At 36.4% G+C, this 26547-nt stretch overlaps 1 protein-coding gene across 3 annotated transcripts in view; it reads right to left on the bottom strand.

Annotated features, from left to right (window-relative positions):
* LRRK2 (leucine rich repeat kinase 2) overlaps positions 1-26547 on the bottom strand; it is a 124647-nt gene that overhangs the window by 6587 nt on the left and 91513 nt on the right. For 2 of the 3 annotated variants that reach the window (XM_081061475.1, XM_081061474.1), the window contains exons 40-47: positions 23854-24044; positions 18671-18831; positions 12675-12845; positions 11341-11441; positions 7733-7927; positions 6443-6636; positions 4688-4760; positions 3718-3902 (exon numbers count right to left, since the gene is read on the bottom strand). In XM_081061475.1, coding sequence (XP_080917601.1) covers positions 3718-3902; positions 4688-4760; positions 6443-6636; positions 7733-7927; positions 11341-11441; positions 12675-12845; positions 18671-18831; positions 23854-24044 — 1271 coding nt within the window. Of the gene's footprint in view, positions 1-3717; positions 3903-4687; positions 4761-6442; positions 6637-7732; positions 7928-11340; positions 11442-12674; positions 12846-18670; positions 18832-23853; positions 24045-26547 lie in introns of those variants that run through there. The other variant, XM_081061476.1, reaches the window with a different exon arrangement.

Raw genomic sequence — 26547 nt, 5'->3', positions numbered from 1 at the left:
CATACTGCCCAAATATGCAAACTATCTTAATTTCTAAAAGAAATATCATCTTAAAATCTGTAACTATATGATGCTGTGCTAAAATCCTTATTGTCAAGAATGCTTGGGAAATTAATGGTTATCCATCTACACCTACCTAAAGTTATAAAACATTAGATGTTAAAATAAATTTTAGTGGCAATGTGTTTCAATATTAAAGCAAAAAGTATCTTTGCAGCAACACAAGCCAGTCAACTTATGAAGGGAAAAAAACAAACAAACAAACAACTACATCTTCCCAAAGGAAAATTTCAAGCAGTTTTAAGTATCCATCTTTCCAACTAAAACATTTGGTATTTTACATATTTTGCAAACAGATAGGCTACAATCGGCACCAACTGAATGGCAAAGTCCTAGTTAGGCTTTGCGGCTTAATTTAAACGTCAGCTCCCCTGAAATTCTTTCCTGACCTATCCAAATAGACCAATCATTCCCTTTCCCCTACTAGTGTAGCTGTATTGTTACAGATTTTATTAAATATTAAATTGTATTTATTAGCATGTCCCTGACACTAGACCATAAATGCAATTGCTTAAGGACGAGGACCATGACTGTTCTACATACCCACAGTCCAGTAGAATCATCACAGATAAGTACCTGTCTATCTAGTCGATATATATATATAGATAGATAGATAGACAGACAGACAGACAGACAGACAGATAAGTATCTGTCTAGAAACTGCCTTGTTAACAAAGTCGGCAATTTGTTAAGTAGCTGGACAGAAGGATGGATGGATGAATGAACTAACAGGAGAATGAACAAGTAAAAATGGTTAAAATTACATTTTCTGATAGATGACATGAAAATATCACAGGGTGTAACAATCTTTAGTATACCCTAGGATAAGAAGATGTTTTGCCTCCATCATTTCAAGTCTGGCAAGGAAAATGAAAATATGATATGTTGCCGTGCGAGAGAGCCACTAAGTCTTAGGTAATACCATCCTAGGTTTTTCTACATTTAGTAGAAAGAAAATAGTTCAAACTAGCACAAACATTGCCTAGAGTTTTATAATTTATAAAACCTTTTGGCCTGTTATCCCATTTGATCCTCAATATAAATCTTATAAAATATCATAAATCTCAATGTTTATAATTACAGAAAGAAAGTTTACCAATGCTAAATAACTTGCTCAAAGCCGTATGATTAACATGTTACAGAACCAGGACTCAAAACAAGTCCTGGTGGAGGTGTGTGGCTCCAGAGGCCACAGTCATCTTCACTCTCCTTTATGCCTCTCAGTCCATTTACGTGGACAATGATAAGGAGGATAATGATGATGGAGCAGCCCCTAATTACAGGTGTGATGTCTGCTTAGCAGGGGAGAGACGTAGGCAACAGGAGACACTTTTTGAGAAGAAAGTAAACATTTTCAAATGTCCATCAAACCAGGTCCTAATCTCCTTTGGGAGATGAACATCTCTGGGGGCCTGATATTTATCTGTATTCACCCAGGATCTCATCACAAGCTCTGTGAAAAAGAAGAATTGGTGACCCCTTCTTTATAAATATTTTCTAGCTTGTATAAATTGGTTAAAAGTAGAAATTGCAGATTGAGAATAACTTCACCCAAATATTTACGACATGACTGGAAACAAATCTGTGCACAACATTAAAAAAAAAAAATTCTCATCCATGAGAACTTATAATATATAGCAGTGTGTCTGAGCCCTGACTACACTTCAGAATCATCTGAGAACTGGAAAGAAAATACTGACACCTGGGCCCCATCTCAAGCTTAATTCATGTGATTTAATTGGTCTGAGGTGAATTTTAGGCATCGGATTATTTTCAGCTACCTGGTGGTTTCTAATGTATAGCAAATGAGAGAGCCAGTAGGTCTAATATTATTATGAAAGCATTTTTGAAAATACATTTATGAAAATGTGTGAGAGCTGTTGTGAAGGGAAATAACAGATGCAATGGAAGAACAAATCCAAGACAGCTAATCTGCATCGATGGGATCAGAGACAGCCACTCAGAGGAAGTGACATTTGGACTGAACAGGCAAGGGGCACAGTAGTCATCCAGGCAAAGAGAAAACAACATGCAAGGCTGGGCGTGAAAGAGAGCAGATTGTCTTCAGGAACTGAGACAGAAGCTTAGCTAAAACACAGAGGTCAAGGAGGCTACAAAATATGAATCTAGAGAGGTAAGTAAGAACTAAATTATTAGGGACCTGGTAGACTACCTTAAGGAACTTTGACTTCATTCAAAAGACAACAGGATCACACTGAAGGGTTTTAAGAAGGAAGAGTGACATCAGATTGATTTGCATCTTAGAAGAGTCCCTCTGTCCGCAGTGTTGAGAATAGATTGAAGGGAGCATAATAGGAGGTTAAGAACAGATCCTGTTAATATGGCAAGCAATGGTACATGATAGCATGGCCCATGAGAGCAGCAGTGGAGGCAGTAAGAACTACAAGGATTTGAGAGACAATTAGGAAGAAACTCAAGTGGATAAAGAGAGTAAAGGATAAAGGATCAAGGATACTCCCAAGTTTCTGTTCTTGGGCAATGAGATGGATATTGAGAAACTAGGATATTCCCTGAGATAATGATTCATGACTCAAAACTAATCATCCTCATCACCACCACCACCACCATCATCATCATCAATAATGACTGAGAACTTACCAAGTGCTAGGCATTATGTTAAGCTCCTTATATTAATTTTCTTATTTAGTCTTCCAAATAGCCCTTTGAGATAGCGTATATTACAATCTTCAGGTTATAGGAGATTGAAGATTTGAGAAGTTCTTGCCCAAGTTCACATGCATTCTGTATTATGGCAAAGCCAATATTTGAACTATGATTTATACTATTATGTACTACCTTACACTTCTCACTGAGGAATGTATACATAAGAACCAACTGCAATGATCTGTTTAAAATATAGTAACTTTAAATATTGAAACAATAAATTCGGACAATGTTTATATTTTATTTTATTCTTGCTTGAAACTGGTATCACTAATTTTGCTGTAGAGGAGACCTCTGTATAATTATCAAATTGAAAGAGCACTTTATTCCTGGTACCTAAGTGTCCTATATATATACGTATATATATATATGTTGTGTGTGTGTATTTGTGTGTGTGTATATATATACGTATATATATGTGTGTGTGTGTATATATATATATATATATATATATATATATATATATATATATATATTTTAAAGGAGGGCGCAGCTCACAGTGGCCCACACAGTGTTTGAACAGGCAACCTTGGTGTTATTAGCACCACGCTCTAACCAACTGAGCTAACCGGCCACCCTCCTACAATCAATTCTTAATGGAAAAGTATCCAAAACACGTACATAAAATCATAGATGAAGTAAAATACTGAGTTTATTGCCTTTCAAATTCCATTTGTTTTATTTGATACAGAGATCATAAAATTGTTTAAAATTTAGATTGAGAAATATTACCAAGATTATCATGGGTTTTCACACTTTATACCAAATGTAATTAGGATGGGTAATTTTTTTATATGTCCCTCTGCTTTCTGGATTTTTCTAAGTTTTCTAGAATGAATGTTTAATTTTATAATAGAAAAATAAATTTTGTGTTTTAAAAGACTTTCATTTGGGATTACCAACAGCATTATTCACATAATTATAATAAATATGAATAAAATGGTAAATTAGTTGCACGCAGGAATAACTTACAGCTGATTTGTCCTGGTCTCAATGAGTTTCTGAATAGTAAAATCATCAGAAAATGAGAAAATTTTTGTGCCACATCCTCCCCACATAATGTTTTTTTCAGTTGAATTCATGGATTCACTCAAACACATCAGTGGGGTGCTGACATTTCCTATATTGAGTATCTTCAAAGGAGCAGCTCCTTTACACTTTGCCAAAAAAAAAACACATTCAGTTAATTGAGTATCTATAGAATAAAAAGTAAATTTTGAGCTTCTAAAAACTGCTTTTCCATTTTATATGGTTAGAGGTAGTAAAATAAAAATTCAGGACACATTTTTTTTCAATGGACTTATAAAAACAGGATTCAATTTAAGTAGATTCAAATATTATCCTATAATCAATCTCTTCACTTCATGCAAAAATTGTACAGGAAATAATGCAGGATTTATACTCTAATTCTCTCTTTCTCTCGTTAGATAATAAGCTTATTGATAACAAGGAGTATGAATGGGTAGAATATTGTCTGAACAGATGAAACCACAGATGAAGGGATGGAGGGAGGAATAAATGCTTTAATGATAAATGAGAATCTGGAGAACAGCAAGTTAAAGGAGTCCTTCCAGGCTAAAGAAATACTTGGCGGCAAACCAAATTTAAAACAAGTTTCCTTTGTTTTTTCCACAATATATTTATAAGGAATTCTCGACTTTGCTTACATAAAAATATAATTATTTACATTCCTAACATTATAAATCAGATCTTATTCATCATTTTATCATTAGTTCATTCATATAAAGCATACAATCAAATCAGCAAGTATTTATAAAGGATCTATCGTGTACAAGACTTTATAAAGCAATAAAAAGACAGAAAGCAGAATTTATGATCCTTGCTCTCAGGATGTTTATAATCATTTAGAAGGGGGTGGGGATGAGCATACATAAAACAAAGAACTTTAATAATTTTGATGTAGAAGGCATTCAACTTTTACCTTAACAGCTTTATCTTCAAAAATTGCCAAGTTGCCATCAGCAGTCCCCACCAAAAGAAAATTTTTCTGCTTGCTAAAAGGAAAAATGTCAAAATTGTTACAAAAAGAATGCTTATCTTGGTCTTAACATTCCCCTCAGCTCGAGTAAATTTTGGATTGGTTTCTTGCTGACTATAGGCCGCTAACCTCCCTTTTCTTTACAGCATTTACTTCACAAACTTAACAATTGTAAATTCTTTCACTGTCCATTTGAGATGTAAACCTTCTTCCAGCCTCTTGCCAGTTTTTTTTTTTAATCTAGATCTATTTTATTTTTTTTTATTTTATTTTTTATTTTATTTTTTTATTGGGGGAATTGGGGAACAGCGTGTTTCTCCAGGGCCCATCAGCTCCAAGTCATTGTCCTTCAATCTAGTTGTGGAGGGCACAGCTCAGCTCCAAATCCAGGAGCCATTTTCAATCTTTAGTTGTAGGGGGTGCAGCCCACCATCCCACGTGGGAATTGAACAAGCAACCTTGTTGTTGAGAGCTCGTACTCTAACCAACTGAGCCATCTGGTCGCCCCTCCGGAAGCTCAGCGGCAGCTCATTGTCTTCCATCTAGTTGTGGAGGGCCCAGCTCACTGACACATGTGGGAATCAAACCGGCAACCCTGTCATTCAGGGTTTGCGCTCTAACCAAGTGAGCCACCCGGCCACCCTGCCTCTTGCCAGTTTTACAACCGGGGTATGTCTTTCTCAAGAACCTGGGAGCTCTCTGGTAAAAATGTAATCAAGGAACACAGTGCTCTCAGTCTCTGTGGGAGGGAGGGTAGGAGCCTAACTTCAATAAGCACAATTAGCAAACACAGATGGCCTAATCACATTGACACCTCCCCCTCCCCCAGTGCCCTCCAGTACTTTTCCACTATCTCATCCTAGCACTTAAAAATTTTCCAGCTTTTTGTTTCTGCAGAGTTGAGTCCAGTCTTTCTCCCCCATTGCAATAGTCTTGAACAGTCTTCCTAGCCTGTTTAACTCCATCTGATTAAATTTTTCTTTGACAACATCCAAACAATTTCAAGTGCAAAATTGCCAGTGGGGTTTATATTTCAGCTGCCAAAAACTTGGGCTTCACATTTTTTTCTAATATTTATTTTCCAATACTGATTTAAACCAGAGAAGTATAGGGGGTATAAATCTTAACGGCTCCTGGAAATCATCCTGCCCCCAATATTACAGCAACCAACCTGTTTCTCAGTTATCTAAATGATGCCATCTTATCCCAATGCAGGGATAAGATCCCTGCAACTGATAATGATTAAGTTTTTTCACCTAACAATTTATGAATTAATTTATTGTTGTTGTTTTTTCCCAAGTCGGCAGTTTGATATATTTTAGACTAGCACATAACAATCTATTGATCATTCGTATTCAAAGAAAGAATAAATAAGAAGTCATCTTTGAAGAAGCCCTGCAAAGGTAAATTGAAGAGAGGAGTGGTAAAGCGATAGAGCCACAGCTGAGGTAAAACCAGGAGCAAGGCTGGTAGGCCTAACGAAATGACTGACCTATTTTATAAATCCCTGAATTTGATCTGCATATAGAAAAATAACAAATATGTGTGTGGTCTCCCATAATTCCCTTTAATATATGCAAAATTAAAAGAAAATGTTAAAAATGAGCAATCTTTGCTGATGCCATCATAATTTTTCACACAATTGAGTTATCTAAAAGTTACGAAATGTTACCCCAATGGTCAAATCCATTACTGTACCTTTGCTTGGAAAAAGAACTGCAGTACAAGCAAGTAATCGAATCAGTCATCTTTTCAAGGGTGTGTCTCTTTTTCCCATCTTCAGTATCGATGACAAGGAGCATTCCAGACTGTGTTCCAGACACAATCCAGCTTTCCTTTTCAACCGGCAGATGCACCAAGGCTAGGCACAGTATCCTACTATCAGTAACTTCCTGATAAGAAAATAATACACTCTAAAGGAATTGTTTCCAGCTTAAGTGACTAGAATTGGTATAGAATGAAAACAGTGTTGTCCACATACTTAACTCATTTAATCTCTTGCTTTTGATTTTAAAAACAACACAATTTTATTTAATTTTCAACAATGAATGAGTTAACTGACAAACAAGTTTTGCCTATCTAGAATGAACCTGAGACAAAAATTGAAAATTATTTGCCATTATCATTTCAACTCCATCAAAGTAATATGAGAGGATTTTTCAACTTAAGAATAATGTTTAGACACCATATTGATTTCAAGGTAACAATCAAAATATTAGGTTGTTTTTTAAGTCTAGAAATTGATCTTATATTTGCCAATACAATGTATTGACCCATCTTGTAGAAGCCATGCCCAGAGCTCCTCTATCAGTGAGGTATATCCACCCCCAGCCGCGCTGGGTGTTGGTTACTAACAGCTCAGAGCTGCACCCTTCACCACAGACCTGCCCTCAGCTGATGGGAGCTAGCTTGCTCAAAGATGGCTGAGAGGCTAGGACAGCCCTGTCCTTGGGCAGACTACAGTGAATGACTGACTGATATGTGGGGATCAAAGACCGGCCCTCCTTCCTGGTAAAAAGATAAATCCACACTGCCATTCACAATCCAGAGTTTCTAACGGACAAAGATGGAGGCTAGACCTCCCTCCCTGATAAGTACATTTTTGCTGAGCTTCTTTCTTTGCTTTCTGGCTTCCTGTACTTCCTTGAAAATTTCTCTCTCCTTAAATTACTCATACAAGATGCTTTGTCTTGGGCTGTTTTTAGGGATCCTGACCTAACATATACATACACCATGATTTTCAAACGAAACGCAGACTTTCACTTTTTTTTTTTTTATTTTTTTCAAAACACAGACTTTTAATTTCACATTCTAACATACTCTGACAGAAGTACTCTAACATTGTTCTGACAGAAGCTGATTTAATACTCCGAAATTAGCTGTTATTTAATTTCTTCCTAAATAACCTTTTAACTGGTACATGCTTTAAAATAATCCACAAAGTAAGTTTTCTATAGTATCTCTAGTATAAAGAGTATTTGGATTTACCTCAGAAGTGTGTCTTTCAGTATTTAAGTCAAGATACAAGAGCTGTCCTTTGTCACGGTGGCCACAGCCCAGCCAGATTCGTGCATTCTTACTGTTATGATTTGTAGCAACCATGCACTCAACAATAAAGTTGTGAGGTATTGAAATATGTCTCATCAGACAGATTAACTCAGCTGAATTCAAAATGTCAAAAACCTGAGAAAGTTTAAAGATATCAAAACAACACACATCAAGTTAATATGTGTCCTTTGGAAAGATCATATTCTTGTGCATAACGTAGAACTAAATGTTATAGCTCCAACAAGAAAAACCTAACCTGTAGCTAAACTGTGACCCACCCGGAGCAACAAGATTAACAATACAAAAACTATGGACACAATTACATTAAAACAATACTTATTTTGAAACTGAGCATGATATATACTATTTTTTATATACATAATATGTTTTGTAACTTGGAAAGAAAATCTCAAAAGTGCCAGTGACAGAAATTTAGCAGGATCAGGAGATATTCTTCACTCAATTTTATACTGCAGAGCCACATCATGTAGAATAAAAATGGTGCAGTTCATAATACAACAGTACTTCTATCAGCTGAAGAGAAAAAAAAAAAAAACTCATCTTTGGTAGCAAAATTCACAAATCACCTCTTGATTCTGGTTATTTTGTGTGTTTTTTTTTCCATTCAAGCACTAAAAAACTAGAGAGACAATGTAGAGCTACTGTGAGGAAACAGAAGCAGGCGTCAGAAAACTGGAATCACAGCCCATGCTAGAGAAAGTTCCTTATTCTCTCAGTACCTCATCTAACAAAAGTGATGAGTTTACCCATCTTGCCTGGTATACACTGTATTTTAAAGACTAACTAATCATGTCAAAATCTTAAAATGTCATGTACTAAAAAAAAAAAAAAAAACCTCAAGGTTTTTATGTAATCTACAAAATGCAGGTAAAGTATAATTGAAAATAAAAGAAAAAGTAAAAGAATAATTAAACTATGGAAATTTCTCTGTGGTAAACTTTTTTTAAAAGTTTGTGTGATTAAGACCAGTGGTAACCAAAATTCAAAAACAAGTAGGGTAAGTAGTCAAGATGATCATATAATTTTTGATAAATTCAGTATATACGTATTCAGCTATTTTTGAAAAGGAAATTTAAAGTTGAACAAAAAATTTTCAATTAGTTATTATACAACATCAAGAGTCTACAAAGTCTACAACATAAAGACAGCTGTAGTTTGATCTATTAAAGTCTGTTTCAGTTTAAAACACAGTAAGAGTTCTATTTTTGGTAATATGGTAGAAGAGGTTATTTGGGGAAAACCTCCAGCTAAAAACAACATAAAATGCTTAAGAGTTTTAAAAAAAAAAATCTTAAAAACATTAAAGATCTGACAATACCATAGGGATTTATCAGGCCAAAAACATACACAAAAAAACAGAGAAGTCAGCTGAAAGCCAAATTTACCATGAAGGCATTTGTGTACTGAAAGCAAAACTGATGTGCTGTTCTGGATACCTCATGGGGCCAGTGAGAAATAAGTTTAAATCTGGGGCCTGCTGAAAAATGTAGAGAGTCTAATAAAATTCCTGTTCCCATAAAGCTGGGAACACAAAGAGCTTCATATTCAGAGTAAATGCAAACTTTCACTGGTACAAGGAAAGTTGCCTTAGGAATTTACAGACAAAGGGGAAGAGGGCAAAATAAATAACCCTGAACAATTGTGATTCACAAGCTTACTCTCAAAAAGACTTATAGACCAGATTTCTTACCTAAGGGTTCAAAAGAGAGAGAGAGAGAGAGAGATTGAAAGAGAGAGAGATAAAGAGAGAGAGAAAGAGAGAGAGAAATCTCAAGCCAAGAACAGAATTTAAAGCAATTTTAAGCAAGAAAATCCTGAAAGATGTGCATGACCTGTATGCAGAATTATAAAAACTTACTGAAAGACACTTAAGAAGACCTAAATAGACGCATGACCCACATTGAAGAATAAAAAACTTAATATTATAAGGATATAACCCTCCCCAAATTTTTTACATACTTAATCAATGAAGTCCAATCCAAAGCACAATAGAGTTTTTCATAAAAGTTGACAAAGTGATTTTAAAATTTATACGGAAAAACTAAACCTAAGAATAGCTAAAGCATTTGTAGAGGAGAAAAATAAGTGAGGAAAAGAAACTATTATAAAGCCAAAGGAATTAAAACAGGATAATATTACAGGAAGGATAGGTAAGTTGACCAATGGAAGAGAAAGAGGGTGTGTGGCTATGTGTACGTATCTTTGACAAATTATGGAATGGATATGGAAAAAAAGTCAATGGGGGAAAAAGGAAGAGACTATTTAATAGGTGAAGCTGGAAAAATTGGTTATCTATAAGAAAAAAAGGAAATTGAATCCAGATAAAAACTTCAGTTCCTGATGGATTAAGAATTTAAACATCAAAAGCAAAACCTTTAACCTTTTTGAAGAAACAATAGGTAAATATTTTTGTGACTCTGGGAGAGATAAGGACTTCTTAAAATAGGATCCCCAAAGTAATAACCATATAAAGGATTGTTAAATTTATCTATATTAAAATTAAGAAATTCTGTTCGTCAAAGGCACGCTACAGGAAACAAAAGGCAAACCACAAATTGGGAAAAGAAATTTGCAACATATATAACTGACAAAGGATCAGTATACCATATATAAAGAATCTCTGTTTTCTTATTTCATTTGTATGTATGCATATAACCCAATGGAAAAATGAGGCATTGCTCAGGAGAGGAAACATATATATGACCAATGAACATATAAAAATATGCTCATCCTTATTAGTAATGAGGAAAATGTAAACCAACACACAAGACTGAACATATATGGAAAAAATTAAGAAGTCAGATAGTACAAAAATATAGGGAAAAGACAAATAGCTACCTGTATCATATACAGGTGATGGAAGTGTTAGGCTGTTATAACTGCTTCAGAAAACAATTTGGATATTCATATATCCTATGATTCTCCAATTCAACTCCTAGATATATACTAAAAAGCAAGTCTCATGAAATCTGCACTGCTCATACTAGCCAAAAACTAGGAAAAATACTAATAGCCACAGACACAATCATGAGTAAATATGCTGTTGTGCCTTCAAACAGTGGAATGGAACAGCAGTGAAAATAATTAATAGCTCTGTTCAACAACCTGAGTGGAGCTCACAAAATAATGTTGGCAGAACAAGTGAAAAACCTCAGAACACTTCATGATTATGATTCCATTTTAAATAAATAATGAATACAGGAAAACTAAACTGAATGGCAAAATTATAAAGAAAAGAAACACAAGGATTATCACAAAAACCAGGAGAGTAGCTACATTTACAGGGAAAGGAGAGTGATGCAATCAGGAAGAGGCATATGGGGGCTTCTGAGATGTTGGCAGTGTTCTTCTTTGTGTGCCTGGGGTGGTGGAGGATATAGGAATTCTGCTTTGTAACTGTTCTAAGCTGTGTATGCGCTTATTTGTATGTTTGGGTATATACATATAAAAATTGTGTGTGTGTGTGTGTGTGTGTGTGCATTTCATGTTCTGTACACAATACTGACAAATTTTGAGTATAATAATACCTGGGCAGAAGTAGGTCTTTCTTGAGGATTTTCTTTCAAACACCTTTTAATTAACGTCTCAACCATAGGCCATGGGGCACAACCATATTCTTTTACTGGATCTAAAATATTCAAAAACATATACTACAACATTAGACAAATCAGAACAATTATTGTATTTCTTCTCAATGTATATGAAAGGTCCAGACATTACAAAGGAAACACTGATCTCTATAATCCTATATTTATTATGAATCTACTTATCACAATGGCCAATTTTGTTTGCATTACCTCTACTAGAAACATCAAAAAAGATTTCTTGACTTTTTAATGGATAAAAAAGGCATTAATACCAATTGAATAAAATAATACATTTTTATTCCATACCTGCATTTCAAATAGACTTTGAAAACACTTCTGTTCATATAATAACTAGATTTTTATGGAAGTACTTTTTATTTTAATATTCACATAGGCAAGCTTTTAATCCTCATACCCCACAGTCAGTTTGTACACATTTGTTTGTTTTTTTTTTTTTTATAAGAGGTATGCCATTCTTCTGGTTGCAGTAGAATAGTTAACAGGTACAGAGACCTGTTAACTATCACTGGAAAGCTAACTGGTAAAATAAGGGCCATATTTTGTCTAAAGTTTAGCCACATGAGAATAAATTTCCTTTTGCTGGGAATCTTTAAAGTCCCCTCAAAAGAGATGGTTAAAGCTATATGCCTGTACCTGATACATAATGTACACTCCAAAATATTTCTTAAATGAAAGAGAAAGCAGAAAATGTGAGAAATAGCTAAATACATTCAAAAGAGTACTTTGCCGTGGGAACTGAAGTAATAGTCAAGGAATGAATGACAGAGTCCTAAAATTTCTTAAAAGCATGAGATAACCATTGAAAATGAGATTTGATCTCATTCAATATTAATTTACTAATTCTTATTAATATTTACCACTAAAAATTATTATTATAAATAATTCAAGCTTCCATTCATGCATATAAGTTTTACTTCACTCCAAGAAAATGAAAACACTCCAGGCAAATGGGCACCTACTAACTCTGAATGAGAACAGAAGTCACTAAACATGGAGTTTTAACAGCAATTTCCCTGAATATTCACCTAAATATACACCAAATACACAAATATTAAAATTTGGGATTTTTTAAGCCTAAATCTGCTACCTTAAACATGAATTTTTTATTAGTATGTCATAAGATTTAAGAATATTCATACACTAAACAAAAAATTATCATCTGTGAAATGAATTGCATGTATTACTACAATTAAATAGCTTGAAAATGAAGCTGCTGATATATTTTTTAAATCTTTATTGTAGACAAAACTTACCAGGTAATTTTCCTTGTATTGCTAATTCATCAAACTCATTTGGAAACTTCAAACCCTCTGCTATTCTACCTCCAGTTGTCAAAATGTCATAGAGTAGTAAACCAAATGAATAAACATCAGCCTGTTGGTTATAAATAACATTTCCTCTAGCAACTTCAGGTGCACGAAACCCTGAAAGTAAACAAATATGTTAATAAATATGCCCAAATCAGACCTCAGACACCCAAGGAGGAATATATTTAGGCATATAGGCTGATGAAGAGTCAGGAAGATGAATTCTAAACTAGGTCATGTCATCTCTTTGAGGAGACTACTTGATCAAGCAATTAATAGCTCTGTCCCAAGACATTTCACCCGAAGGTCGAACTTGAAGAATAAGGATAGTCAATAATAAATTATTAAGTAATGTTTCATAATTAAAGAAACAAAACTTAATGGGGGAAAAAAAGCCTACATCATGTTTCTCATTCCTAATAATAGCTATTCCCAGTGCAGTGTTTCAAACAGAGGAGAGGTGAGAAGAAAAATTGCTAGATGTCATTCAAGTCACTTTAACCAGGTTAAAAGTCCAATGCCCTCATTATTTCAATAACTTGGGACTCTGCTCCTTCTATCCAACAGAAAAATAAAACAAATAAAATCCCTCTTTCTCAGGTGTTAGTTCATGCCTGAAATTCTTTTAAAGGGAAATAAAACCTTTCATTCCCCAATAAAGATAAATTGCTTTTAAATTCTTCAGAAAAAGAATATTTTCAACATTATCCATAATAGGAAATAATATCAAGAATATGAAAAACTCTGAACATACAAGGAAATGGATTAAATAATGTATACCATACAGTAACTTAAAAATAATTTTAACATGATATGCTATATTATAAATAAAAATATAATGTAAGATATCATTCCAAATAGACAGAAAATTTAACAAATATGTAGCAAAAATCAACTGAATTAATTTTCTTAGCTGTGATAATGGTATTGTAATTATGTAAACAAATATTCTTATTCTAAGGAAATACATGCCAATGGAATCAGGAATAACATAGTGTGATGTCGGCAACTTAATTTCAAAGACTTATAGTCACACACAAAAGAGCGAGAGAGAGAGAACAGAGTGGTATAAGTTAATAATCAGTGAATCCATGTGAAGGATATATGGGTGTATATTGTACTATTCTTTCAACTTTTCTGTAGGCTTAAACATTTTCAAAATGAAAAGTTGATGAGAATGTGTACAATTAAAGACAATAAAGCAATACACCCAAATGTAATAATGATTATTTCCATGTGCTGAAATTATGGTAGCTTTTATTTTATTTTAATACATCCAACTTCTCTACAATGAACATTTATGATTGTTATAATAGTTTAAATATACAGCCAGGAAAACAAAACAAAGTATGAGTGCATGGCATTCAAGGAGTAAGTGACTGAATTTGGAAACAGTTCCATTTGACAAAGAGCTTTCCAGCAAAAGATGAAGCTCAGCAGTCTTTCACCAGGCTGGAAGGTCAGGAAGAGTCAAAGGATGGAGGTGTCAAAGATGATCATGACAGACTCTACTACTCACTTTTGAGATTCTCTAGTTAACATTTGCCATATTTGCTCACTCTCTTTCCCTCTCTGCACATACACCAAACAACACACATTCATAGATCAAAATTACAAGAAATTTATGAAATAGGTCTGCTTATATATCACATAGTACACAGAAACATATATTTTCTTTCTTGTTTACTTTCAGAGAAGTATGAGTACAACATGTTTCATATATCAGATGATAGTAAAAAACCCAAGACTGGCTTTTATTTACCCAAAGACTGTTGTATTTCTATGGATGATGGCAGAGTTGAAGCCATCCGTCAGCATCCATCTCAGTCAATAGTGCAACTGTCACAGGACACAGAATTAACTGTCACTCCCAACAGGATATAATACATCCATTTGTCTGAGTTTAGGTTAAAGCTCTCCAAGTTATTTCAAGTTAAAAGTATCCATGCTATATTTGCCTTTCAAAATGTAGACAGACACTGCGCTGTGGTCTTTGCCAATAACTGATCGTTTCCACCTTTGCATTCCAGCTATGATGGTACCTGGCCAGGGGCTCTGCTCTCAGGCTGCTTAGATTTACATCTTGTATGACCCTTTGGACAGTTTTAATGGTCCCGAAGCTGTAGTTTTCTTATATGTAGACCATGAATAGTAATAGGACCTATGCCAGAGGGTCATAAGGATTAAGTGGAATAATCAACCCACGCAAAGGACTAAGCATGATGAAGTAGGCACACTGTTCATGCCACGCAAGGTGTTTTCCCATTACCGTCTTCTCTGAGATAACAATAATGCACCCACATGCACATGCCCGCCCAGTCACAGCACACACTGTGTGAAAGCACCACAGGAGGGACTAGTAAAACAAAAAATACACAAAAGTTTAACAAATATATAGTCCTGTGTTTCTCTAGACATTCCTAAGTTAAAAGTTATAATCTTAACAAGAAGACCCATTAAAAGAAAAAAACAAGGGGAAAATTAAAATCATATGAGAGGGAATGATTTTCTTCTCAAACATAATTGTGTTGGGGAAGGAAAAGTTGGGTGATGGCGGCAGCAGTGGTAACAATTACTGTTAGTTGACATTTGAGGCTGAGTTTAGGGTGGGATGATTAGAAATGCTCTAACAATAATGAGTATAGTAATGACAGAGAAGTTCCAATGTAATTACAATGTACTAAGCAGCCTGGGGAAGAGAGAGCAGAACAGAAAGGATCAGGCTCTGGGATTTTCTGTCATGATCTTTCTCCTTATTTATGTTACCACACATTGATACAGAAGATTGAAAGGAGTCAGGAACAAGTATGTGGCTTGATATGAAGAATGAGTTGGATATTGAACTTTAGTCAGGATTAGACCCAACCCACCAAGTCAGATACTCAAAATGAAGGGCCATGAGTTTGAACAGAATGGAACAGAGCTGATCCAGCGCCCTGAGAGAGGTGGCAGGCTCGAGCCCCAGAGCACAATCAACAGGGATGTGTTCTTCAGGTAGGTGGACAAGACTTAAACAGCAGGATTTTCACTCCATGAACAGAGTGATTGGGTTAGGGGATGGAGGAGGAACATATGGCAGGCCCCAGCTGAGTGGCCTGGCCCACTTTCAAGTCACAAGAGAACCAATGAGCAGATCTTCCGAGAGAAGACCTCTGTCCTGTGCCTACATTTTCTACGTGGCAGTATATGAGGCCTGTGGAATTCTATCTTGAAGATTAGTCTTCCAAACCTGGACTTGACAATATTTGCTGTTCATGGCCCTGTCATTTTGGTTTGTTCATTTGGGTTTTTTTTGTTTGTTTGTTTGTTTTTTAAGAACTACGGTGAGGGCGGTGCAGGGTTAAGAAAAGACAGTAGCCATGAACAGAATTTAAGCGGGGCCAAGGTACCTGCAGCCTCAAGGACTGGACTGGGCGCCTAAACAGGCCTACGCATTAGCTTTTATTAGTTAGGTGAGGATAAAGCTTGTCAATCTCAAAATCTGTGAATCCTACACAACATAATAGGAAACTGATTCAAGCCAATCACTCTTGCCTGCAGGCAGCTGAACTACAAGTCTCAGGATGTACATACTTTCCCAAGGGACAAAACCTATATGCATATGAATAGATGGAGAGCACACCATTGAATCTCTTCCCCTGCAGGTTGTGGGAAGGAATATAGCCACAGGGGCAGAGGCTCTCCTTAGCCAGGGGAAGGTGGGGGGCTGCGCCCACCTCTCTATTCTCCTGTTGGTACCCACTCAACTGCGCCTGGCTTGAGTTGTCTCTCCTCCCCCCACCCTGTGGGGAATCTTACTCGTCATTGACTGACCAGCCATCTTTCTGGGGCCAAACAGGGAGACATAAGGTGCAAGCACAAAGGTGAAGCAAAGTCGCTGAAAGGATCCATCTCACAGACTCTCCTCTCTTTAGGGGCAGGTATGAGAAGACAGATGGGTAGGCTGCTGTGTGGCAACACCAAGATTAAACATTTAAACCTCTTTAAGGACATGCTAGAGTTGCATGTGATCTAGGAGAGAGACTACAGGATTTAAAGTCAAATAGCTCCGGAGTCAATTTCCATTTAGACTGAGTTCTTACCTTGGTCATGTCCTGTAGGACTTTGTGCAAGTTACATAATCTCTCTGAACCTCAGCTTCTACATTTTTACAGATGAGAAGATAAAAGTTAACTTTCAGCCCTGGCTTGAAGATAACATACCATGTGTCTAATGTACATGGCACTTAAACTGGTACACAGCAGGTACTCAAGAGATGCTAATTGTTTTATTATTATTGAAAAACAAAGATACACACAAAGCCAGAATGTATACTTCGAAGTGTTTATGAGAAGGCACACTCTACTTCCAACATATAGCTATGTAAAACAAAAGAGAGGATATGTATTTGGGGGGGGGGAAATAAAACAAGGCATTAGAATATGGGACTGTCTGCTTATCTAAGTACATAAGGGTAGGTGGGGGGGGGGGGAGGGAGGGCAGGGAGTAGGAAACAAACTAGGATACTTTGCCTACTCAGATTTCCCCTAGAGTATTTTCTTCTGTCTTTTAATTGAGTTGCAATCATCAAGATGATGTAAAGCCACCTGTAATTTTATTTACAAACAACTAACTATATAAGACTTCTCTAAAGATAGGGCTGTCCTCCCCCAAAAGTGATCAACCCCTTAATTTTCTGTTTCCACTCAAACTGAAATCTGAAAGACAAGCTGTCTGCACAGATCACTTGCCCCATCACTGCTACTCACTAATCAGAACCTGAGATTCTGATGAACCTGAGACTAGAAGAAGGGGCACAGGAGCTGGGAAAGTGAGGGAGAGCTCCATGGGGTAGAGAGCGAGGGGAAAAGAACATGCCTGCACATATGACCATGAAAACATCAGAGAACAGGAAATGGATTTCACTGAAGACAGTCAGCAATAAAGGAAGCAATGGGGTTTGTAGAACAGGCATGACAAAAGAAGGTTGAGGACGACTCTAAAAGCAACAGTAAAATCTAAGGCCAGAAGATGATGCCTGTGATTTCCAGAGACTATAGATATGATGGTATTCAGAATGGGTATGTTTCCCTTTACATAGTAACCATGATGCATCTTGCTATCCAGGTGCAAATGGAGAAGTTACAGTGTTTTTAACTATTGAACTATTAACAATTTATAAATTATGAAGAAACAAAACCGAAGTGCAGTGTTTAAAGTTTTCACTTCCTGTACCAACCCATAAAAAAAAAAAGTACAACCAAGAACTCCAGGCCCAAAGCCCCACTGAGGAATTTATACTACTTCATATTTAATAAAGTTAATAATGGTGCATAGAACATAATTACACAGAGACGCAGTAGGGTCAGGGCCAGCATGCTGTACTCAATCTAACAGGTTTATATTTGTGCCATGAAACGTACACATATTCACACTGAGTGTGAAAAATAAAGATCGTAAGTATCAAGTCAGTTTGGTTCCACTTTTGCCACCCAACCAGTTTTAAACAAACAAACAAACAGACAAAACCATTGGGTTTTCAAAGTTCCTTGGGTTTCAGAGTTATGAAAAAGGTTTTGTAAACCTGGCTTTGGTTTGCCTCATTTGTAGGTAAATGTCAGTGTCAACAGTATCTAAATTAAAACTGCTGCTGTTCCTTTTTACCACCTCTGGAGTATGTAAATGTTTTCAAAATTCAACTTTTTAAGATACGACTTAACAACAAACATTCTTTCTTTTTAACTTTTTTTTTTCCCATGAAAAAAAATCCTATCAGTTGATTTTTCTTTTCGCCTACAGAATACAAAGATCAAAGTCACAATGTGCTGGTCACAGTTAGTCACCCAATAAATATCCTGTCACAATGTGACAGGCTCCAGTGTTCTCCTGAACTCACACCTGAAGATGAAGACACCGGTTACCTGTCTTGAAGAGGGAATTGGAAAGTTAACCTGATCACCCACCTGGTGTGCCCTCTGACGTTTTTATCCCCATTCTACAACAGTATTGAGCAATCCCGTAGTCAGCAATCTTTGCAATGATGGCAGCATTAGGATACAGGGTGAAAAGCAGCACGTTGTGGGGCTTCAAGTCACGGTATATAATCATAGCTGAGTGAAGGTATCTGCCAGAAAATGCACAGGGAACCTTACTAAAATGTGATGACATTATTACTATAAGTTTTGTCATGATTTTATTAAATATGTATACCCACTATGCAAAATACTACAAATTCTTTGCTAAAAGGAAATCAAAGCATACAAGTCCAATATTACAAAGTAAGTTTATGCTTTTAAAAAGAACACACACAAAATCAAAACGGGTCAATCCCGATAAGTGAATGATTTGAACTTCAGGCACAACCACTTCAAACAAAGTACCAGTTTTTGGAGGCTTTTCTTTTTGTTACCTTAATAATTCCTTAAAAGAATTCTGAATTCCCTCAATGATCATATGAATATTTTCACTAGTTTAAAATGTAAATATGTTAAATCAGAGTTGATAGGATTTTGTTGTAACTCCCATTTGATAGTTTTGATTTTCCTTAAACCATATTCAAGTTTATCTCAGCTTGTTAAACTCGATTCTATTTCTCTTTTGATATTTCTTTTTTCTGACTAAAATGCTTCCTAATCTTTTAGAAAATATTTTTCACTTTTTCAATAACAAGTCAAAATAAAAGACTTTCCTAGCTATCAATACTGTTCCCTTTTGAAGATGTAATTTACTTTAAACACAATTCTATTATAAACTAAGGTTGATAACGTTTTGAACTGAGCACTGGAATGAGTAAAACACTGTCTTAGGAAAAGTGACGTTGGTGATGTTAAAGTCTTTCCTTTTTGAGACTGATTCATTAAACCGTATGCAACTAGAGTTGGATACTGACGGTAAAGATTAAAAACTAGTTACTACAAAAAACAAAATAAGGTTTTAATCTCAACCAGGCCTTGTCAATTCTGTAAACATGACCAGAGAGCTACCACTGTGTTCCAACTACTAAAGGAACTTTACCATTGCCTTTCCATAAACATCCACTAATTTCAGATTCTCCCCAACTTTGTCTTCCCTGTCCTATGATGTCAAATTTGCTATAGCTTTCCATTTGACCTCATAGGGATACCGTGATCTACTGCGAGAACAATCTTTCACAGAACTTAATACAGGTATAGTTCAGCCCTTTGTTTGTTTATGGCTTTTGGTTTGCGTTCACATTGTATCAGTAAATATTTACTCCATTACCTGGTACCAATCACTGCCACGGATTAGGAGGAGCAGAGTAGCAGCAATATCCTGAACTTTACATTGCATGATGGACTAATGTGTATGCATCATTTAATTGCATCAATTAATGCAGGAGAAGATACTTTCTCTCCCTGAATATAACTAGGACATTTGACATTGGGCCTATTCATTTCAGTGCACATATTTTTGGCTGAAAAATAAGATAAATATACTAATGAAGTTGACCTTAACAGTAAGTTAAGAAAAATTTACTAAGGGCTTACTGAAAGGCCATTCGTTACTCTTGCCTGGCTGAAGAGAAAGCTGGGAGATTAAGAAGTAAAAAGGTAAAGCCAAGTCATACATAAAGCATCAAAATGCTTCATATTGCACACCTCTTTCAGAATATTTACAGAATACAGACGCTTTCTGAAAACTTCACAAAAGGTAAAAAAAAAAAAAAATACTAAAACAATGCGAAATAATGTCCGTGGGAGAGAAAGATTACCTGGGTTAGTTAAAATGTTCAATTACAGAATTTAACCTTAAGAAGCACAGTTTAAATAACTCAATAGCAAAATAGCTTTTAAAATATTAACAAGTCCAGATTTTGCCTTACTGAAAATAATTCAGCCATCATTTATGTATTATGTGACAGTGGGCATTATCAAATATTGTAGTTTAAAAACTTACATAAACAGAGTTAGTCACTCTTTAATCGTGATTATGATCAGTGTGTCTTGAGGGGTTGGTCACAACGTAGGAGAACAGGTGCTCAAATAGGGTTAAAGAAACGTGGTGCGTACCAAGTGCTATAGGGAAGCCAGAGGGCCCAAAGCACAGAGATAAAGATAGCAAAGCAGACTCTCCCACTAGATCGCAAACTCTCAACCCTGATAAATAAGAACAATATAATCTCTACTTTTCCCTCTTCAGCACCTAACACAAAGTTCTGCATGGAGTGGTCTCAAAAACATGTTATACAGAGGCCAACTCCTCATGGTGTGGTTAAGCTTCATCGTGGAGATGGTATGCAAGCCAATTCTAGAGGAAAATGAGCTTTCTAGGCAGACAAATTTGTGGAATGAGGAATAACAAATGCAAAGATAGACATGGATGTCAATGAAAAGTCAAGATCTTCAGCTGAGTGAGGGCCGTGGAGTGGAAGGAGGCTACAGAAGTAGGCAAGAGGCATACATAAAGACTTTTGAAGCAACCCCGAGGCATTTGGATGTACTTTGAAGATAACTTGGCACTATCAGGAAATTTCAGGCATAATTAGATTTTTATTTTAGAAGAAATGTTCTGATAATTCCCTGGAGGTAATGGACCGAGGCAGCAGTAATGGCATTAAAAAGATAAAGTAAGATAGTCAAAAACCTGGCAGACAAATGGATACTTACTTTTTGGGGAGGGGATTGGACTGGATGTAACCCCAGGATCTTCACTGGCAAGTAGGAGATATAAGAGACAGAACAGATTGATGGTAGGAGAAGCAGCAGAGAAAGTAAATTCAATTTTTAATATATTGAAACAAACATATGGGAAACATATATAACTTCATACGTAGTTCAGAATGATGATAAAGAGCTCAAAGGAGAAGACTGAATAAAAGATGCAAGCTAATAGTTGAAGGAAAGACTATGGAAGAGAGAATATATGATGTGAAAAAAGTTCTTGTGTGTCACTTCTAAATACCTCCATCATTTAAGGGACTCCAAAGGAGTGCGATTTTATTGTCTTTCTACCACTGTAGTTATAGCTTAATGCTAAAACATATTTGGGAAGACAACCCTTAATGCTAATTTTTACTTCGTGCTGGTGGGAGATGGCTAGCTAGTGAAATCAACTACCCTCTTGGGCACAAACTACAGAAAGCTGTCTTGAAATTATGCTGAGAGCAAATCAGGCAAATTATGGGAATATATGCTGAGATTTTATTTACTTCATCAGAAACTGCTGGATTTGCTTTTTTAAAGTAAGTCCCAGAGAACCAGAATAGGTTATTTTAGAGATGTGGTCTTTCAAACTATGGTGAATAAGAAATACCAATTCAATGGTCTATAAATGAGCACTTCGGGGATTATGTGGAAGAATGAGGGAAAAACTAGGATGTGTAGTTAAATTAAGGCAAGTCACTGAGACAGCTCTGAAATAGAGGCAACATCGTTGTACTTTATCTAGATTAATTTAACACAAGGTTCCCCCTGGTGTTCAAAAGTAGATATTTCAACCCAAATCCAAATCTGTACTACATTTAATAATCTGTATGTTTTCCACAGGTTTCCAGACTCTTTCATGAAGGACAATATACTTATTTTATGTACTTATTAGATTCTCTATACATTACTAAGAGTTATATCCTCCAGGTTTGGTTTTGTTTGTTTGTGAGGAGTTTTTGTTTGTTTTCTTTACTTTCCATTCCATTTACATTTCTGGATACTGTCCGAAAAGAATAGACACAGTATTTCAGAAGAGAAGGAAATTTGCATCCACTATGTGATTACTATGGCCAGGTGCTGTTTTTCTCCATTCCCCTGTCTTCCTCTTTCCCTAATACCAACATATATTTACTGAGGGCTCACTGTTCTAGGTGCTGGGATGCAACGGGGAATGTGATAAAATGTCCCTACTGTCGTGATGCTTAGATTCTAGTGACAAAGATAGACATTAAACAAAAATTCTTTATAGAAAAACATAAAGAATACCAGTCAGCAATAAGTGCTATAGGTACTAGGGAGACATGGGGCAGTCATGGGTATCCTCTCTGAGAAGAGAACTGAATGAAATGAGAAATGAGCCAAGAGGAAATCTGCGATCAGCTGTTCCTGGCCGAGAGAAGAGCTGGTCTAAATCCTCTGGCATATTCAAGAAACCTCAGGGAGGAGAGTGGCTGAGCACAGTGACCAGAAAGCGAGGTAGGAGAGGCTTGAAAAGAGGAGACAGACTTGACCCAACATCCATGGTAGAAAAATCATTCTGGGCGCTGCGTAAAGAATAGACTATATGGGGTAAAGGCGAAAGCAGGGAGGCCAGTTAGGAAAGGAGAAATGACAACTGCTCGGACTCTGGTGGTAGGGAGAGAAGATGTAAGAAGTATCTGCTTTAAGATATATTTGACAGCAGAGCTGAAAATATCTGCTGACGGATTAGGTGTAGGATGTGAGAGAAAGGAAAGAATGAAGGATGAGTCTAAGATGAAATAACTGGGTGACTGGAAATGGGGAGCAATGGAGGAGAAGAAAGTCAAAAGATTAATTTGGGATGTGTTCAGTTATTACAAAATTCCTCAAAACATTTTCCCATTAAGTATTAGTCACAGTTTAGAGACTATTAAAATAGAGAGAAAATCAGAGATATAAAATCCCAGTCGCCAAGTGTGTGGAGCAGATCGATCCCAGTCCTGTTTTCTCCAAAGACCACGGCCTTTCCTCTCTGTTGCACTGCCTATCCAGGGCTCTAGCTACTGCTGGCTGCATGGTTGGGTGTGCCTCTGAGACACACTACAGTCCTACAGAGCAATCTGACTCAAATCACTCTAGTCCCCTTCAGAAATAAGACTCACCTTTCCTCATTAGAACTATCCATGCTAATTAACACTGTCCTTGATACACTGAAGCCTAACATTTACTTCTCTAGAGAAGGCAAGCTAAATACAAAGTTAAGACCATGGGCTCTGGAGCTGGACTCCTGAGTTCAAGATCTACCACTGCGAGCTATGGGGTTCCACGTGACCTTCCTACTATTGTTTTTATCAAATTTTAAAGTTTAATCAGGGAAGTGGTAGTTTTTCACCCAAGTTGTCTGTGAAATGTTACCAGGCACCGTGTTATTGGGAAGTGCTATTCTCAGAGCCTGAGAATAAGTCTGTGTTAATCCTTGTCATACACTGACTAAGAAACCACATGGCCTAATTAACTACCTCAAACCATCAGCCACATGTAGTGCGATCCTGTGCTGCAGGGTTCTCGTGAGACTGGCTTTGTCTTGCTGAAGCAGGCGATCCAGGGAGCCCTTGGAAGCCAGCTCCATCACCAACATTCGTGGACGAATCCCAGCTGCCAGCAAAGATATTAGGCTGGGGTGGTGGAGGTGGCAAAGCACCACCAGCTCCTGCAAAAGTCAAACACCATTTAAGAGCAATACATCACCTCTGACCCAGTATCTCCTTCCTTCAGTGCATCAACACTTTAAGCACGGCTTGCTCTGGGTGATTAACTTACAGCAAACTGTCCACTTCTTTGAGGTTTTTGTATATTTCCCACATATTCAGGAATAAACTGCTGGTTTTGAAGCTCTGTTTTGAATTAAAACTTTAAGTTCTAGTTTTCCCTTTTCTCTGCTTTTATCAGAACACTTAATGCAGGGACAAGACACACATGAGGTCATGTTTAACAGGTCATGTCAATCTTAACTACTAAATCCTAATTAGCCACAGAATCCTTCTCAGCCCAGGATTCTGAGCAGCCACTATAAATCAACTGCAACTGCCATGTGGCTATACCCTGCGTATCATCTCTGGTTTAATGACTAGAAAAGTTTACTGAGGGAAATGTCTAAGGCCACAGACATATGTGGCATCAACCTGTCCTGAAAATTCTCTACTGACTTCCCTTACTCTTAGATATAAACCCCATGTACTTATACAGACTTCATGGCCTGACCTGATCTGGCCCCAGCCCACCTCTCACACCCAAACTCCTTTCTCTCTCCTTTTCATTCACCACCCCTCCGCTATCACCGGCATTCATTCAAGCCCTGGCACAGGCCTGGCTCCTTCCTTCCAGCCACTGGGTCTCTGCCCTTGCTGATCCTGCTTCCTGTAAAACCTCTTCACCCTTCACAGAACTGAAGGCTTCTTGCCATTCAGATCTTAGCTTATATATATATATATATATATATATATATATATATATATATATATATATATATATATATATATATGCTATCACTTCTTTAGAGTAACCTACCTTGGACCACCCTTACTCAAGCAATCCCCAGCTATAATATCTCTAATCCAAGAAATCAAAGATACCATTTTAGCTTGAACAGAGAGGTCTCTATTCTGAAACAATCCTTCTTCTAGACCATATCATGTGAGACTTTACAGTCTCCTTTATGATTTTGTTTCTTAATTCCATTATACACTTTATTCGGCATATTCTACTTTACTCTGAAATTGTGATGCGTAGCTTAGGTGATGTTAAATTGATTCAAGTTTTAAATAGTGATTTCTATAGGAGCTCTGCTTCTGAACAACCAGCTTCAAAGGTGGGAAGTATCAGTGCCAACTGCATTTATCAGGAAACTGAAGTGTGGAGAAATCTGCTGGCTGAAGAAGAAAGGCTGAATACCCTGAGAGGGGATTTCCCAAGAACAAATGTTTCAGACTGCAATCGTATATCCTTAGCAGATAAAAATCTTTTTTTCTTCTCTGTCTGATTAGCACAGTTGGTTGAAACCGATGAGCACAAATCAAATTAGCTCTGTTTTCTTTTCTTTCAGAGACACAGAAAGAAGCTTAATCCAAATTTTCTATCCTAGAAAAGCAGCTCACTGAGAGAAAAACAAGAAAGTATAATAATCAGCCACAATTCATGACAACTAGCAGAATGGCCCTCAAAATGCAGTACCAAAAACTGAAGATTTTTCTTTTCCTTTTTATTTTAAAGAAGTATATTATGTACGCTCCACTGTTTCTATTTCTTTTAATGTTTCTTTGATTCACCTAGCTGCCTATGCACTAATTAATTCTGTATACATTTTTAATGTTCGGATTTCCAACAGGGTTCCCTGAGCACATTACCTAAAATTTGAAATACATGATATATTGAAGAGTAATGACCCAGGCTGAAATATCAATTTATATATTATAACCAATTGCCTACAGATTGAAAGAGATTGTGCCCAGATTTGGTTCACAGAGTTGCTTCTATATACAAAGTGTTTATTAGCTTATTCCTAGAGCTATAGTGTGACTTTTGGTACTAATAATCAAAATTACTCCAGGATATTTTGCACAGGTATGAAATTATTTTTATTATTCAGAGTAAATAATATATTCTAACTGTGTATTTTTTAAGTTTTATGTAAGTTATTTAAATTCAGATTCAGGCACATAGTTTTTGTTTTGTTTTGTCTGTTTAATAAATCCAGGGAAATTTTGTTTTTGTTTTTGTTTTTTTAATAAATCAAGGGAAAAAGAATGAATAGATTCAAACATACAATTGAGTTCTGGTATAAGATGTCAGAATTCACATTGGATTTTACCTCTGCTCTCTCTTTGTCTCTCTTCCTCATTCCCACTACCAGGAAAGACTCAGAAAAAATAAATAAATCTCCACCAGGACTAAAAACAAGAGAGGGTTACTTGAGTGACCACTCTTGGTTATGCACCAACATCCACGCACCTTTCTTTCTTATTAAGAGTACCCTGATTTTTGCTGAGGTATCCAATCTTCACCCATGTAGCCAATGAACCACAGTGTTGGGAATGGACCCAACCCCAGCCTCAGGGAAAGGTGGGAATATTCTAAGCAATACCATCCTTATTACCATAGTAATTGGTTCAGTAACACAAGCCTAAGCCAATCAGCACACAGCACTGCCCTGAACA

The sequence above is a fragment of the Rhinolophus hipposideros genome (assembly GCF_964194185.1).
Source record: "Rhinolophus hipposideros genome assembly, chromosome: 9".
Lineage (NCBI taxonomy): Eukaryota > Metazoa > Chordata > Mammalia > Chiroptera > Rhinolophidae > Rhinolophus > Rhinolophus hipposideros.
Note: the sequence above shows the minus strand (reverse complement) of the source record. Positions and strands in the feature narration are given on the sequence as shown.